The 15,486-nt window shown below is 33.9% G+C and overlaps 2 protein-coding genes, 1 long non-coding RNA gene and 1 other non-coding gene across 4 annotated transcripts; all 4 read right to left on the bottom strand.

Annotated features, from left to right (window-relative positions):
* Window positions 1–696: 696 nt before the first annotated feature.
* On the bottom strand, window positions 697–6,159 carry LOC135798000 (centrosomal protein of 89 kDa-like). The gene is made up of 11 exons (XM_065310643.1): window positions 4,460–6,159; window positions 4,229–4,396; window positions 3,930–4,161; window positions 3,517–3,651; window positions 2,966–3,002; window positions 2,588–2,677; window positions 2,070–2,128; window positions 1,816–2,008; window positions 1,227–1,430; window positions 837–1,163; window positions 697–783 (listed from the first exon to the last, which is right to left on the bottom strand). Exons 1-11 carry the CDS (start codon window positions 5,740–5,742, stop codon window positions 761–763), a joined length of 2,751 nt encoding a protein of 916 aa, XP_065166715.1. The 5' UTR covers window positions 5,743–6,159; the 3' UTR covers window positions 697–760.
* Window positions 6,160–6,354: 195 nt separating this feature from the next.
* LOC135798544 (venom serine protease-like) lies at window positions 6,355–8,706 on the bottom strand. The gene is made up of 7 exons (XM_065311407.1): window positions 8,596–8,706; window positions 8,083–8,481; window positions 7,782–7,927; window positions 7,157–7,352; window positions 6,890–7,093; window positions 6,496–6,819; window positions 6,355–6,442 (listed from the first exon to the last, which is right to left on the bottom strand). Exons 1-7 carry the CDS (start codon window positions 8,606–8,608, stop codon window positions 6,420–6,422), a joined length of 1,305 nt encoding a protein of 434 aa, XP_065167479.1. The 5' UTR covers window positions 8,609–8,706; the 3' UTR covers window positions 6,355–6,419.
* Window positions 8,707–9,010: 304 nt separating this feature from the next.
* LOC135798545 (uncharacterized) lies at window positions 9,011–10,630 on the bottom strand. The gene is made up of 3 exons (XR_010549737.1): window positions 10,466–10,630; window positions 10,143–10,390; window positions 9,011–9,195 (listed from the first exon to the last, which is right to left on the bottom strand). It is a non-coding gene; the product is annotated as an uncharacterized lncRNA (long non-coding RNA).
* A 783-nt stretch (window positions 10,631–11,413) lies between these two features.
* Window positions 11,414–11,487, bottom strand: TRNAT-AGU (transfer RNA threonine (anticodon AGU)). Its single transcript has one exon. It is a non-coding gene; the product is annotated as a tRNA-Thr (tRNA).
* Window positions 11,488–15,486: the final 3,999 nt, after the last annotated feature.

Here is a 15,486-nt window from a genome sequence, read left to right as displayed (position 1 = left end):
CTGTCACTACCCCAATAGTAGTTATTATCAATTTACATTGACTTTCTCTTATTCTACGCTTGAAATATATTCATAAAGGTAACGAATATTTAAGTAAATCATCTACGTTTATGATTAATTATCAGATATTATGTAGTTAACTGTTTAAATGGAAATAATATGATATCTATATATATAAAAATGAAACCCGTTTCGCCTGGTCAAGCCATCACATGAAAACGGCTAGACCGATTTGGCTGATTTTTTTTGGCAGTTTTCTAATACTCTGTAGAATGTTCTTACGGAAAAAAAAAATATTAGGAAAATGACTCAGAAAGATTGAAAAAGAAAATAAAACCCGTTTCCCGTTGTCACGCCATCTATGTGTGAGATTTCAGAACGCATATACAAACTTCGCATGACTTATTTAGTAATCTGTGGTAATTTGTGACATACCCGCCGCGCCAACAATATTGACAGGTTGATGTTTTTGTTTGGAGAAGGAAAGTCGCTTTCTCTGTCTGTCCCTTTGAATGCTTAAATCTTTGAAACTATGCAACAGATTTTGATGCGGTTTTTTACTTCCGTGCGAAGTCGGGGCGGGGCTAGCGATGTGACTGGCGGAGAATGCTTTACGGCATTAAGTCCGCCTTTTGTACAATATTATTTTTTGTGTAATAAAGTTTAAATAAATAAGGCGGTACGAAGTTCGCCAGGTCAGCTAGTAAGATATATTTGTGATTCAAATATACACTCAATATTTTAATGCAACTACAGCAGTTTATATAAAGCAATAGGACGCGTCTGAAATAAAGAAAAAATCAAAATTTGAAAAAATTTCTGTTTTTAAATCATACCTGCTGTCTTATTTAGAATCCAAGAAACATAGCTAGTAACTCTTGCGTTTACACCCGGTGCATCCGTGGCGCAACTAGAGCCATAAGAAATAATGCCGAGGAGTTGGTATCGGTTGGTTTGGTACTTGTCGAACCATGCAAGCGGGCCGCCCGAATCACCCCTACAAGAGTCCTTGCCCATTTCGAAGGTGCATATTTGTGACATGGCGATGATTCTGTTAAGTTTTTGTGTATAATACTCCTGACATCTTTGTCGGGTAACAATAGTAAGGTTGACCGCTCTCAGAAAGTCAGAAGGTCCATTCCTGCCTTCGTTGAGTCCCCATCCTAAAAAAAATCACCAAATTTAACCATATTTATTTATGTTAAATCAAATAAAAACAGTTTTACCCATAGCAGTCACCACTGCTCCAGAAAAATCCACATTGGTATAACGAACTGGCAGACAAATGGGACCTACATTGATATTAAACTCAATAGGAGTAGTTGTTTTTACGATTGCAATGTCATTTCCTAAAAACCATTCACCATAATTGGTATGCACAATATAATCTTCCAATAAATGCAGTTTAGCTGAATCGGTTTCATTACGCTCTGTAAGTATCAAATTGCAATTAGTTCATACTTGCTTTTGCCCGCGACTTCGTTCCGGTAGTGTTTAATAAAAATGTAATTCGTTTTTACTGCCTTGTTCTAGTACTATGTCTATTCTATCAATAAGATTCGCAATTTAATGCACTTTAGTGCGCCATCTCGGATTCAACTATTTAACTATAACTATGAGTGAATCACAATGCCAACTTTTATTCTATAGAAAAGGGCTGTTTTCAGCGTTTTCCCGGCAATTATTCATTTTTTTTTGCCGTAAAAACCATCCATGGACATTAACAAACATTTCAAAAAAGAATTAGCCAAATTGGTCTAGGCGTTGTTGAGTTATGCGCTTACCAACAGATTTTGCAATTCATTTTTATTGTACCTTTGTGGTTATGGTCACCAACCAAAAGTCCTAAGGGATTTTTTCGCAGTATTATACAATGAGCGGCAGTAAGAGCATAGCGAGTGGAAATAATAGATGCGCCACACCAGTGGATTTTTTTTACCAAATCAATCAGGGATGCCATGAAAACATACTCATTTATCCCTGTTTCCGTTCCACCCACAATGCGCCTCTGTACAAAGAAAAATTTATTAAATTAAAAAGGTTAAAAAATATATTATATTCTAATTTACTAGTTGAATTCTTCCGCAATCACAACCGGGATTGGTATCACGTCTGGCAATTGGGAATGCTTTGGTAGTGATAATGCATCGATAGCGACCACCAGGCCAACGTGGGTTAGGGACCAAACATGTAAATAAAATTATAATTATAATACATACACATTTTGCAACCCAAGGAAGTAATATCTCATAATACGCGAATATTCGAGTACGAGTACCGATTGTAAGCGCATTTGAAACCGATTGTAGTTTAATTGGTTGTCGAGTTTGTGCACAATAGGTTCGCCCGTCTGAGAATTTTGAATCTCCAGTCGGACTCACCACAAGACGATCATACAGACATTGACTCTTGCTGTATTTCGATCTAGGCTTATCAATTGCATTGCAAGTGACCTCAAAAAAGGTACCCGGTAGACTACTGTAAGCCCATTTGCAAACTTTATGCCGAGGATAATGCATGCTCTGATTAAAGGCAGGGGTTTTCAAAATATGTCGGCCTCCAAATTTAATAAAATACTTGTAGTTACATTCATGGTGCACCATTGCCAACACGTTCGATTGAAACCATACCAAAACACAGTTCCACACCAGCGCCATTATGAAAAAGCGCCTCCGCTCTAAGAACGAAAAATGACAAAAGTTATACTTCTTATAATCATAATTTATTAATGGATTTATGGACCACAATTAGTTATTGATTATTTAAATGCGTAAATTTTATGTGTTTACCTGATATCATCATGTTTGCCTAAATTATGCGTCTTGCTTTAACTTTTTAAAACGGACAATCTACCGATTCACAAAAAAAATTAAAATGTAACAAAAACGCAAAATTTAGTGTTTATATATTTATACATAAATATTTTATTGGTTATTAACAATAAAAGCGCAACCTACTCATTTACCTTTGTTTCCATCTCGCCTACATGACGCCTCTGCACTCTGCAATAAAATTTGAGAAATTAAAAACTATAAAAATATATTATTATTTAATTTTTGACGCCATCCGTAATCACAAGGATTGGTTCCGGCAGTTGTAGTTGTGGTGGTGGTAGCTGCCTACTCATTTATTTTTGTTTCCGTTTCACCTACTTTTGCCCAACGTAAAATTCAAAAAAATATTAACATTTAATAGTGAATCAAGTATCAAGTGGCAAAACGAAGGCTTTTAACAACGTTTAGCCACGTGATTTCTACGCTATTGTTTCTACTTCACACACACACTTCTACACACATATCAATATCATTATCCTGTGCTAACACAATTTTAACAAATGCAATAAAGAAGGATGCCTATAAATCCTTATTTAAATTCATATTTTATTTAATATTCGAATGATTTTTGTACATAACAGAGAAACAGTAAAAATTAAACAAACTTATTTTATGAATTTAATGAAGCCCTTGGAAGTGATTGCGATGGTGGGAGTATAGATTAGTAATTTTATATTCATCCTTTTTCTTTAATTAGATTTTTAAGTTTTTCGATTTCCTGTTCGTGTTCTTCTTTCATCGACAAAATAATCGAATCCTGTTCTTGTATGCGCTCTTCCACTGTCGACAATTCTTGCCAGGCGTCTTTCTGAACTGCCTGAAATTAATAACAATGGTTAAATATTGTAAAAATTGCAAAATAAACTGCTTCGATTAAAATTTACAATTAATTATTGTTTTTGTTTGTTTGGTTGCATATAGTCGTTGTGCTTGTTTCCTATGTTTTGTTTAGTTATCGCCTTTTACTTGAACAAATATTTATGTTTTCTTTATAAGTCCAAGTCAATATTCATGAATTACGGTTAATTTGTACTGATAAAAAACACATTAAAAGTATAAACACAACAAACGAACATACATTCCGCGTTCACATACCTTCAATTGATTGCGCAGTACATCCATCCGGCTAGCAATATCGGTGCCGAAACGTTTCACAGCTTTGTTTTCCATGTGCCGCTGATTGAGTGCTTTCAGAAGCGTCTCTTGTTCATTGACCAGATCCTTGGCGAAATTCATTGCCTTGTGAAGCTGCTTCCGACAAGCGCTTCGAGATAATTGTACTTCATGCAGACTGTGCTCAAGTTCCAAAAATTTTGTTTCAGATTTTCTACAAACACATACACACTTTATATAAATATTTAAAAATATGAAAAATATTTATGAATTAATTTTACTTGTTGAGTTTGTCGTTAGTTTTCAACTTGTTTTCCAACGATTGTTTTTCCAAGTTTAATATTTCCACTTTAGCTGATAATTCTTTAATTTGTAATTTTAATTCATCTATAAATTTCTCTAATTTTATTTTTTCGGTCTCATATTGCTGCTTTAACTCTTCATACCACCTACAAATCAAAAGACACTTAACCTCAATTTAACCTAAAGTAATATCTAACCTAAAAACTTACTTTTTACACTCATTAACACTTGACGTATGCACTGACACTGGAATAAACTGTGAACGTTCATTTTTAAAATCATCATGAGCCTCAATCAACGATTTATTCTTCTCTTTCAGCGTAGTAATTTCGGCTCTTGCTTTTAAATAGGTTTCATGCAACACAGAGTAGTCTCTTTTCATCATATCAATCTTTTGTTCGTAACACTTTAAAATCTCTTCAATCTTATCCTGTTTCAATGCACATTTTTTAATCAACAAATCATTTTGTTCTCTTGCACTCTTCAGCTCCACTTTAAGAGAATCTAACTCAGTAATCAATACTTTACTGCATTCTGTATCTTTATTCAACTTAAAATGCAATGTTTCATTCTCTTTCAGTATTTCCTTTAATTTACCAGTAAACAAACCCATTTCAGCTTCGTAATTCTCAATAATTTCCTCTTTTTCACTTATAATTTCCTGGTAAGCGTTCAAAAGTGGTGCCAAAGTGTGAGTATTAACCCTGCCCCACTGAATAGGATCATGATTGTGACCCGCGTGAGCCTCGCCCGCGTTGACCGCATTCGACGACGCAGTCGACGGCTCGTCGTACTCTTTCTGAATTTTATGCTGCTCTTTAATGGGCAAATTATGCGCGCGTAGTTTGTCCTGGTAGCGTTCCAACTGCACGTTTAGACGATAAACAACATTCTTCAACATGTTACAGTCCTCTTGGCATTCCTGACTAGTTTTACGTAGATACGAATATTCTTTTTTGATGGTTTCAATATTCTGGTCCATTTCAATGCAAGTCTGACAAACTTTTGGTTCTTCCAATAGAGTTTTCATAGATATAAATTGATTATAAAGTTCTTCATATTGTATTTTTAGTGTTTGGTTCTCATCAGTTGTACTTTGATTGTATTGTACTAACTGAGTAAGTTTTTCTTTCAATTTGCTATTTTTCCTGTTCAGATGGTCGTAGTTTTCTTGTAAGTTATTGTAACCACTTTTGTACTTCTCTAGTTCTTTGATTAGGTAACGTCGACTGATTCGTTTCTCAAAGTCCTGATCATTTTCCATCTGGACGCCATTGAAATTAGCTGAGAAAGTCTTCCGATTTGATTCAGATTTTTCATTCTCATGTTTTTCACACTTCTCCGTGCGTGCTGATCGTTCGGAACGCTCAGTTTTTGTATGATGCACCGGAACTGTCACGGCTTCCTTCCGACTCCTTCTTGGTTTTGAAGGATGCATATTCATATCATTCGTAGTGCTTTTGTCTTCGATAATTCTGAAAAACGGAAGCATCCTTTCCTCCCCCAATGATTGTGAATGTCATGGTTGTGTATTTATTGATTTAGAGGCTGGAAATTATTATTTGATCGATTCGATGTTACACTTCAATTAGGCCGATGGTTTGATATGCACACTGATAGTATACGGATGACTTACTGCAGATACTTACTATTGTACTACGTTTGGTCGTCGTTTGAGTCGGAAGCGTCGGAGTTAAGATATCGACTTAACACTTGGGACACAATCAATACGCACTCCGTAACTCGGTAAGGCGAGATGTTATCACAGTAATGACACAGAGACGCTTCAAATTTGGCACATTGTTATAGAAACCGCGCTTGTTTTGTTGCGGAAGGTTGTCGAGGTGAGTAAACAATGCAGGGATGAACACTGAATACAAACGTTGTTTGTTTTGAGCTAGTGTTGCTATGGTTACACATGTGGGAAGCAAGTTGCGTGAGAGGGTCAAGGAACTTTAACTTTAACCCTCATTCAAGTATTCCCCTTATTATTTAAGCCAAAATTTAATCATTTTCACCCTTTGGGTATATTACGCTTATTTAAAAATTAGCTACGTATTATAGGCAACCCAGTATACGCATATTTAAGCTATACTCCCAAGTATCAAATTAAAATATTATATTTGTAACTCAAATATACATTCGATATTTTACTGCTAGTACAGCAGTTTATTTAAAGCAATAGGACGCGTCTAAAACAAAGAAAAATTCAAAATATGAAAATATTACTGTTTTAAAATCGTACCTGGTGTCTCATTCAGAATCCAAGAAACATAGCTAGGAACTCTGGTGTTTACCGCCGGTGCATCCGTGGCGCAAGCCTGGCCATAAGAAATAACGCCGAGGAGTTGGAATCGGAAGGTATTGAAGTTGTCGAACCATGCAAGCGGACCGCCCGAATCAAAAGTACAAGAGTCCTTGCCCGTTTGGTAGCTGCATATTTGTGTATTGAAGATGATTTGGTTCGGTTCAGTGTACGCACTCTGACATCTCTGTTTGTTGACGATAGTAAGGTTGACCGCCTGCAGAGTGTCAGAAGTTGGACCTGTATAGTATACGCTTCCCCAGCCTAAAAAATATCAACGAATTTAACCATATTTATTTATATTAAGAAATAAATAAAATTAAAATATTTTTACCCAAAGCAGTCACCACTGCTCCAGAAAAATCCACATTGGTATAACGATACGGCAGACAAATAGGTCCAACATTCATGTTAAACTCAATAGGCGTAGTTGTTCGTATGATTGCAATGTCATTTTCTTGAGTCCTTGAGTTATAACTTTCATGCACATTGAAATCTTCTATTAAATGCAGTTTAGCTGATTGTGTTTCTTGACCCTCTTCAGTAACAAATTGTAATTAGCGTATATTTGGACAAAATACAAGTAAATAAATTTTCTTACGTGATAAGCTATGATCACCAACCAAAAGTCCATAATTAGTAGAAGCCCTCTGTACGATACAATGAGCGGCCGTAACTGCATAGCGAGTGGAAATAATTGTGGCTCCACACCAGAGGATTTTTCTATCCATATCAATCATGGCTGCCATGAAAACATATTCGTTTACCTTTGTTTCCGTTCCACCCACAATGCGCCTCTGTATAAAGAAAAAGTTATTAAAGTTAAAAACTTTAAAAAATATATTATACTAGCTTTTGCCCGCGACTTCGTCCTGGTAGTTTTTAAAAAAATGCAATTTGTTTGTACCCTCTTGTTCTAGACATAGTATGTGTCAATTATATCAATAAGATTCGCAATTTTATTTTAAAGAAATTAATTATATTAAGAATTGCTAATAATGCACTTCACCGCGCCATCTCGGATTCAACTATTTAACTAAAACTATGATTGAATCTTAGTGCCAACTTTTATTCTATAGAAAAAGGCTTTTCTCGTTGTGAAAACCATCCTTAGACTTTAATAAACATTTAAAAAGGGAATTTGCCAGATTTGTCAAGAACAACGCCTTGAGTTATGCGCTTACCAACACATTTTGCGATTCATTTTTATATTATAGATTATTTACCTGTTGACGCCACCCACAATCACAAGTATTGGGTCTAGCTGTAGTAGTTGTGGTGGTAGTAGTAGTAGGAGGGACACCACCTCTTACAATTGGTGTGATAATACACCGATAGCGACCACCAGGTGAACGTGGATCAGTCACCAAACCTGTAAACAAAATTACTATTATAACTCATGCACAATATGCACAGATAGGTATGTTATCATAATATGAAGGTCGTTAAAAAGCTACTAGATATTAATATATTAATATGAACACCCAAAAAATACATCACATGATATTATTATAAAAATATACCTACCGATTGTAAGAGCATTAGAAACTGATTGTAGTTTAATTGGTTGTTGATTTTGTCCGCAAAAGTTTCGCCCGTCTGTCATTGTCGGGTTACCAGTCAGACTCACCACAAGACGATCATACTGACACTGATTGTTGCCGGATTCCGAACCGGGCATATCAATTGGATTGCAAGTGACATCAAAAACGGTACCCGGTGGACTGCTGTAGGCCCATCTGCATACTTTATTCCGTGCATAGTACATGCCCTGATCAAAACCGGGATTTTGCAAAATTTGCTGGTCGCCAAATTTCAGAGTATACTTGTAGTCACAGTCGCGCTGCACCTGAGCCAACACGTTCCATTGAAACCATCCCAGAATCCAGTTCCACACCAGCGCCATTAGGAAAAAGCGCTTCCGCTCTAAAAAACGAAAAAAGACAAAAATTTATACTTCTTATAACCATTATTTATCAATGTATTTTTGGGGAACATTTAGTTATTGATCATTTGAATGTGTAAATTTTATGTGTTTACCTGATATCAACATGTTTGCGTGAATTATGCGTCTTGTGTTAAGTTTTTGAAACGGACCTTCTACCGATACACGAAAAATGGAAATGTATTATATGCGCGTCATTTGGCATTTATATATATACACGCTAACGTGTCGCCTTATCGCTTATGTAAAAAAATACGCTTTGGAAATTATTCGTATAATTACTTTATTGGTTATTAACAATAAAGGCGCAACCAAACGCCGCTCTTTTACGATTGCAAATTCCACATGACTATTTTACACTCCGCAAATTGTATCAATATCATTATACTGTGTTATCAAACACATTTTAGCAAATGTAATAAAGAGGAGTGCCTATAAATCCTTCTTTAAATTTGTGTTTTATTTAATATTCAAAATATTAAAATATACAAAACAGTGAAACAGTAAAAATTAAATTTAATATTTTATTAATACATTTTTTAAACCATTAAGCAATGTGGGAAGCATACATTAGTATTTTTATATTCATTTGCTTTCAATTAAATTTTTAATTTTTCGATTTTCTGTTCGTGTTCTTCTTTTATCGACAAAATAATCGACTTCTGTTCTTGTATGCATTAGGTATTCCGAACTGCCTGAAACAAAATTTGTTATTTCATTAATCATGATGATTAATTATTGCAACAATTGCAAACATAAATTAACATGATAATTGTATTGTTGCTTATGTCAAATTCAAAACTAAAATTGACAAATGAAGTTCATTGTACCAAAATATTTTGCGGCTTTATCTAAGAGTGAATTTAGCATTCAACTGATTGCCACAATGATATCACAAAGTCGTGTCTATTTAAATTGATCTTTTTTAGGTTGCCATTTTATGATTACAATTGTTTTGTCATTATTGGGTGTAGATAATTTGTTATCTATTTCGTGGAAAATGTAAAACGTCTAATAATTTGTGTTGAAGTAATATAATAACTATGGAAATTCATTTGAAATACTTATATACTTGAAAATAGAATTTAAGAAATATGTTTTTATCCAGTTTTTTCGAAATGTTTAGCGTTCTTTGTAATTACCAACAATATATTTTTACTACTATTTAGTTACCTTTATATTAGTTTTTTGATTCGATCAGAACATTGTAAGAACGACTGCACCAAAGCGGTACTTTAACCACGGGCGGCGAAGGCCGTGACTAAAGTTCTTTAGTTATAGACTTTAATCACGGGGTGCAAATGTTAAAGTTTGGCTGAAAGAATGGTTGCTCACTATGCTGAAAGTGAATTTACCAGAACCACAACCATGTGAAGCCGAGGCAGGCATAAATAAAAAAAGAAGTTTCTCAGAACGTTTGAAAATATTCACAAAAAAATGGCGATGCAAAGTTTGTCAAGCCTGCTATTTTAATGTATTATTGTAATATGACAATTATCACCTCCTACTTGAACAAATATTTATGTTTTTTTTATAAGTCCAAGCCAATATTCATGAATTACTGTTAATTTTTGCTGATAAAAATACATGCTAAAATTACAAACACAACGTACGAACGAACAAACATGCTGTGTTAAAATACCTTCAGTTGATTGCGCAATACATCCATCCGGTGAGCAGTATTGTTGTTAAACGTTTCACTGCTTTGTATTCCATATCCCGCTGATTGAGTGCTTTCAGGAGCGTCTCCTACTCATTGATCGCATTCATAGCGAAATTCTTTGCCTTTTGTAGCTGTTTCAGGCTCTAGTTTCAAAAATTTGGTTACAGATTTGTGAACTTGTAGATTATTTCGGTTTTATATTGTTCGGTTTTCTCTCTTCATGCCACCTACAAATTAAAGGGGTACATTAAACATATAACTTTATTTTACGATTAAAAATAATATTTAATCACTGAACTTACGTTGTGCTTTCATTAACACTTGACGTATGCCCTGACACTGGAATAAACTATAAACGTGTATTTATAAAATGATCATAAGCCTGAATCAACGATTTATTCTTCTCCTGTAGTGTAGAGATTTCTGTACTAGCTTTGAAATTCAGTATCTTCATTCAACGTAAAATGGAATGTTTCATTCTCTTGGAGCATTTCCTTTTTTAACTTGCCAGAATCAAACACATTTCAGCTTAATAGTTTTCGATAATTTCTTCTTTTTCGCTGATTATCTCCTGATAAGAGTTCAAAACTGGGTGAATATTAACCCTGCCCTACTAAGTAAGCCACGTCCGAGTTGACTGCATTGGACAACGCTGTCGACAACTCATCGTACTTTTTTTAAAATTTTATGCTACTTTAATGGACAAATTATTCGCGTGTAGTTTGTCCTGGTCGCGTTCCAACTGGACATTTTAGTGACGAGCAACATTCTTCAGAATAGTACAATCTTTTTGGCATTCCTGATAAGTTTTACGCACATAAAAATACTCCTTTCTGATGTTTTTAATTTTCTGGACAATTTCAATGCATTTAATAGAACAAATTGATTATAAAGTTTTTCACATTGTGTTCTTAGTGTTCACTGAATACAAACGTTATTTGTTTTGAGCTAAGTTGCGCGAGAAGGTCAAGCAACTTTAACTTCAACCCTTATTCAACTATTCCCCTTATTTAAATAGTAATGACTACTTGGACAATAAGCTTTTATTTTATTTTAATTTTTTTAAACAACTTTGTGCATATGTACTTCACGAACATAATTTACTATAGATTCGCAATAGTTTGAGCAAAAACTTCATTTCAAAACAAATGTGATAACAATTATCATAAATTTCTTGTTTATTTCAGATACGTACATCAATAAAAAGTTGAAATTAAAGAAGAAAAAGATGAAGCCACACCTTCGCTTCTAGGCCCCGGGGAGATTCGAACTCCCGATCTCCTGTTTACTAGACAGGCGCTTTAACCAACTAAGCCACGGCGCCGTTGTACACGTCGTAAAATTGTTTTAATAATAGCTCAACCTTCACGTAACCTTTGAAAACATTTAAGTTCAACTTTTAATCTCTAGATGGCAACCAATGTCTAAACAAAGTTAATATTAGTATTTTTCTGCAAAACGTAATTAACTTTTATCTGATTACACATATACGTTATTTACGCTTAGTTTATTTTTATTATACCTATGAATTAATTAAAATTACTAAATAAAAACGATAAAAGCGCCGACTTGAATGTTAATAACGCTGATTTTACTCGTATGGTTAAAAATTTCAATTCAAGTTTAGTCGTACGATACAAATTGTGTAATGCTAGACTTGTGTTGATTTTAATTTAGAAACTTTACGTTGGTAAATTTGCATGCTTGTGCAACACCATTTGGTCATTTAGTTCAATTAAAATTCTGAATAATGTCTGCTTGTCTCCTGGGTTATGTCATGCGGTAAGTATAACTCTTTAATACATATTCGTAAACAATGATTTATGTGCTGGTTGGCACATTAAGTTATTCCATTAACCTGCTGTTGAAGCAACTGGACTGGAAAACGGACTTAATTAAAAATTACCATTTGTCATACAACTATACAAGTGTCGGGAAGAACTCGTCACAGTCACACAACACGTCTTGTGTCAAATTTACAAATTTACAAACAAACTAGCATTTGCCCGCGACTCCGTCTCCGTAGTGTTTAATAAAAATGTAATTTGTTTCTACTCTCTTGTTCTAGACATAGTATGTGTCAATTCTATCAATAAGATTCGCAATTTTATTTTAAAGAAATTAATTATATCAAGAATTGCTAATAATGCACTTCAGCGCGCCATCTCGGCTTCAACTATTTAACTATAACTATTATTGAATCTCAATGCCAACTTTTATCCTATAGAAAAAGGCTATCTTCAGGGCTTTCCCGGCAATTATTCAATTTTTTTTCGCTGTAAAAACCATCCTTGGACTTTAACGATCATTAAAAAAAAAGAATTGGCCAAATAGGTCTAAGCGTTGTTGAGTTATGCGCTTACCAACAAATTTTGCGATTCATTTTTATATTGTAGACAACACTCGGTATATTTGAACCATCTCGGACATATTTGCCGGTTTGAAATGCAGTGTAAATGTTTCAGTTTGTTCATAATTTAAAAATAGCGTCAGCAAATTATAATAACTTTAATTAGTCGTGTGGTAACTGTGACGCTTTGGAATACAATAGAACCATCTGCAAGCAAAGTGGTGAAACGATAATAAAACACGCTTAAATCAATGTTACATGCTTAGATCATTTCTTATTGCGACCGTACCAAAGTTTCAACAGTGCATTTATTTAATGCTAACTCGTAACTAAGAGTAAAAGTCGTGTTCTCATCTATTATTTTCTTAATTTAAGAAGTAATGCAAATTTGTTAATCATGAGTAACAGTATTTTAAAAGATAATAATTTCACATAAAACCGATGAGTCAATCATTAAAATCATAATTTTATTGGTACTTGGATTAATAGTAGTCAGCTGTGTTTTTAAGTTTATTATAAATAATATCTGTTATGTAAAGGTCGTTCGAAGTTCACTACTTATTTTCTTGGAGTTTTAATGCAAATTGCAATGTTGCCATGTTATCTTTTATGATTACTAAATAAGGTTATGTATGACAACATCGCAATTTAAACTGAAGCATCTTCTTTATTTCGACTTTCGAATCAAGTTGGATTAACCTAACTATAGTAAATATATGTATGAAACGAGTATCTTAGTATGTATCTATCAAAATGATGCCGAATTAAAATTATTACTGTTGTTAGCAAATGCACCATCAACGAACGCACGCGCACTAAGTATTTCCTCATCCTTATTGTAGAGTAGATCATTTGAACACTAGCATGGATGTAATTTGTTGTACAAGGTCTGTGCTCATGTACCTATCGTGGCTGCTATTAGAGTAACTAGGAGGGAAGCTAAATGAGTACAATATTTGCAAGAAAACAAGAAAATAAAAACAGAAATCGTGATTTACTGTTTTCAAGTTCATTATAGGTATTGTAGTATAGGCAACCAACAGTGCACAAAAACAAGTAAATATTTTTTTTGTTTTTGACTTGATGCGCCGAGATATTAATAAAAATAAGATTTAATAATTAATTTTTACTAATTACGAATCGAGTTCGCCAATAAAATTCTTAATTAGAATTTAAAAATGTATTTCAAAGCGCAAAATATATGTTTTGCTTTTTTTCTGCAATAAGACAAATGTAAGATTTTAGATTCTTCGTTCTTTGTCAACTTAAAATAACCAAAGTTGCAATTTTGATTTTAAGTGAAAAACAAGTATTATTACCACTTTAAAACTTAAAACTTCCAAACAATTTCTATCTATTCATAAATTTAATAATGCATGAATATAATATGTAATACTTTTAATTATACCAATTATATCAACATAATGACTCCGATATGAACAACTATAAAAACATAAAAAGCCCGCGCGCTCGGTATTTCGATGATCATAAATCAAGCGCTAATAACATCACGCTCGGCGCACTAAAACCAACACCGATCGTATGCTTTTGTTTCGCCTCTTTCCGTTTCTCTACCTTCACCAATTAGCGCGCGGATGCAAATTAACCTCGAAACTGCGTCCCATCTAGACGCATGCTTCGCATTCCCATCGTACAACCACTTTCGTTTTCCTCGCATTGCCGAAAGCGCCGGCACCGCACGTCGTCCATCACACGCATTTGGTAATCGGTAATATTTCAACCGGTACAGAATGAATACGTTAATGTTGTATCACTATACTTTAACTACTGCCACTAACTGGTGAGTAGTCCCACAACAAAATGACTGACAAGCATAAGAATAACTTTGAATAACTTGCCATACTTGATGCCTTTATAATTCTTTATGTTGATTATGTTGATAGATGTGAATGAAAGCGGTGCGTGTATGAATGAAATATTTAAATGAGTTATTAATTTAATAGCAGCGTGTCGACTAACTAGCTGTGCGGTAGAGTGCACAGCAAATGCAGTTTATAGAGAAGAGGCGCATTGGATACAGTCACTAATTTTCATGTTAATTATTATCATGAGCGGCGGTGGACGCACGAGTGCATCTATTGCTTGTGCATCGTGCTCTAGTTGATCTAGTCTTGCTTGCAATTTGAGTCAACTTATACTAATAAAATTAACTGTATAACGGTGGTAAAATTTTATAAATGGTGATGAAAGGGTGAGGCACTGCGCCATTTTTGGAATCGATGGCGGAAACTTTCATCTTTCACAACTTTATGATAAATTCCTTTTGGAAGCGAACCAAATTCACGGAAATCTCTTTAGGTGCGACAACGAAAGGAGAAAACATCAAATTAAAAAATTTATTTTGACGTAAAATGAGTTTTATTGTTAAAAATGGTAAGATTTAACAGTTTTTTGAGTTTTAGAACTTGAAAATTCATTATTTGAATTGAAATCGTCGCGGTAGTGTTTAATAAAAATATAATTCGTTGTTACTCTCTTCTTCTAGACTAGACAGAGTATGGGTCAATTCTATCATTAAGATTCGCAATTTTATTTTAAAGAAATTAATTATTTAAAGAATTGCTAATAATGCACTTCAGCGCGTCATCTCGGATTCAACTATTTACCTATAACTATGATTGAATCTCAATGCCAACTTTTATCCTATAGAAAAGGGCTGTTTTTAGTGTTTTCCCGGCAATTATTTGAATTTTTCTCGCCTTAAAATCTATCTTTGGACTTTAACAAACATTTTTAAAAAAGAATTGGCCAAATTGGTGTAGGCGTTGTTGAGTTATGCGCTTACAAACAAATTTTGCATTTTATTTTTATATTATTGATATTTTATATCAGTCTTTAATCAGATATTCAGCCTTTGGCTGCGTAAATTTAAAATAATTTACTATTAACCGCTAATTTTCAGTTTTATGTGACATATTAATAAGTTTTGCACTAAAATTTAATAAAAAATAT

Source organism: Atheta coriaria, unplaced genomic scaffold, assembly GCF_025399875.1.
Source record: "Atheta coriaria isolate IRGN ID8LTWV9N9 unplaced genomic scaffold, Caltech_Dcor_3.1 hic_scaffold_9_pilon, whole genome shotgun sequence".
NCBI classification, from domain to species: Eukaryota; Metazoa; Arthropoda; class Insecta; order Coleoptera; family Staphylinidae; genus Dalotia; species Dalotia coriaria.
Note: the sequence above shows the minus strand (reverse complement) of the source record. Positions and strands in the feature narration are given on the sequence as shown.

What these genes read in the sequence shown, in the direction of transcription:
- LOC135798544 (XM_065311407.1), bottom strand. An exon ending in TGGTGATCATAGCTTATCAC is followed by an intron (nt 7,094 to 7,156) that starts GTAAGAAAATTT and finishes TTGTTACTGAAG; the next exon opens with AGGGTCAAGAAACACAATCA. An exon ending in GATTCTGAATGAGACACCAG is followed by an intron (nt 6,443 to 6,495) that starts GTACGATTTTAA and finishes TCTTTGTTTTAG; the next exon opens with ACGCGTCCTATTGCTTTAAA.
- LOC135798000 (XM_065310643.1), bottom strand. Translation starts at nt 5,742, where the DNA reads ATGCTTCCGTTTTTCAGAATTATCGAAGACAAAAGCACTACGAATGAT. An exon ending in GGCAATGGTGCACCATGAAT is followed by an intron (nt 2,129 to 2,587) that starts GTAACTACAAGT and finishes TCACTACCAAAG; the next exon opens with CATTCCCAATTGCCAGACGT. An exon ending in TGGTGACCATAACCACAAAG is followed by an intron (nt 1,431 to 1,815) that starts GTACAATAAAAA and finishes TGATACTTACAG; the next exon opens with AGCGTAATGAAACCGATTCA.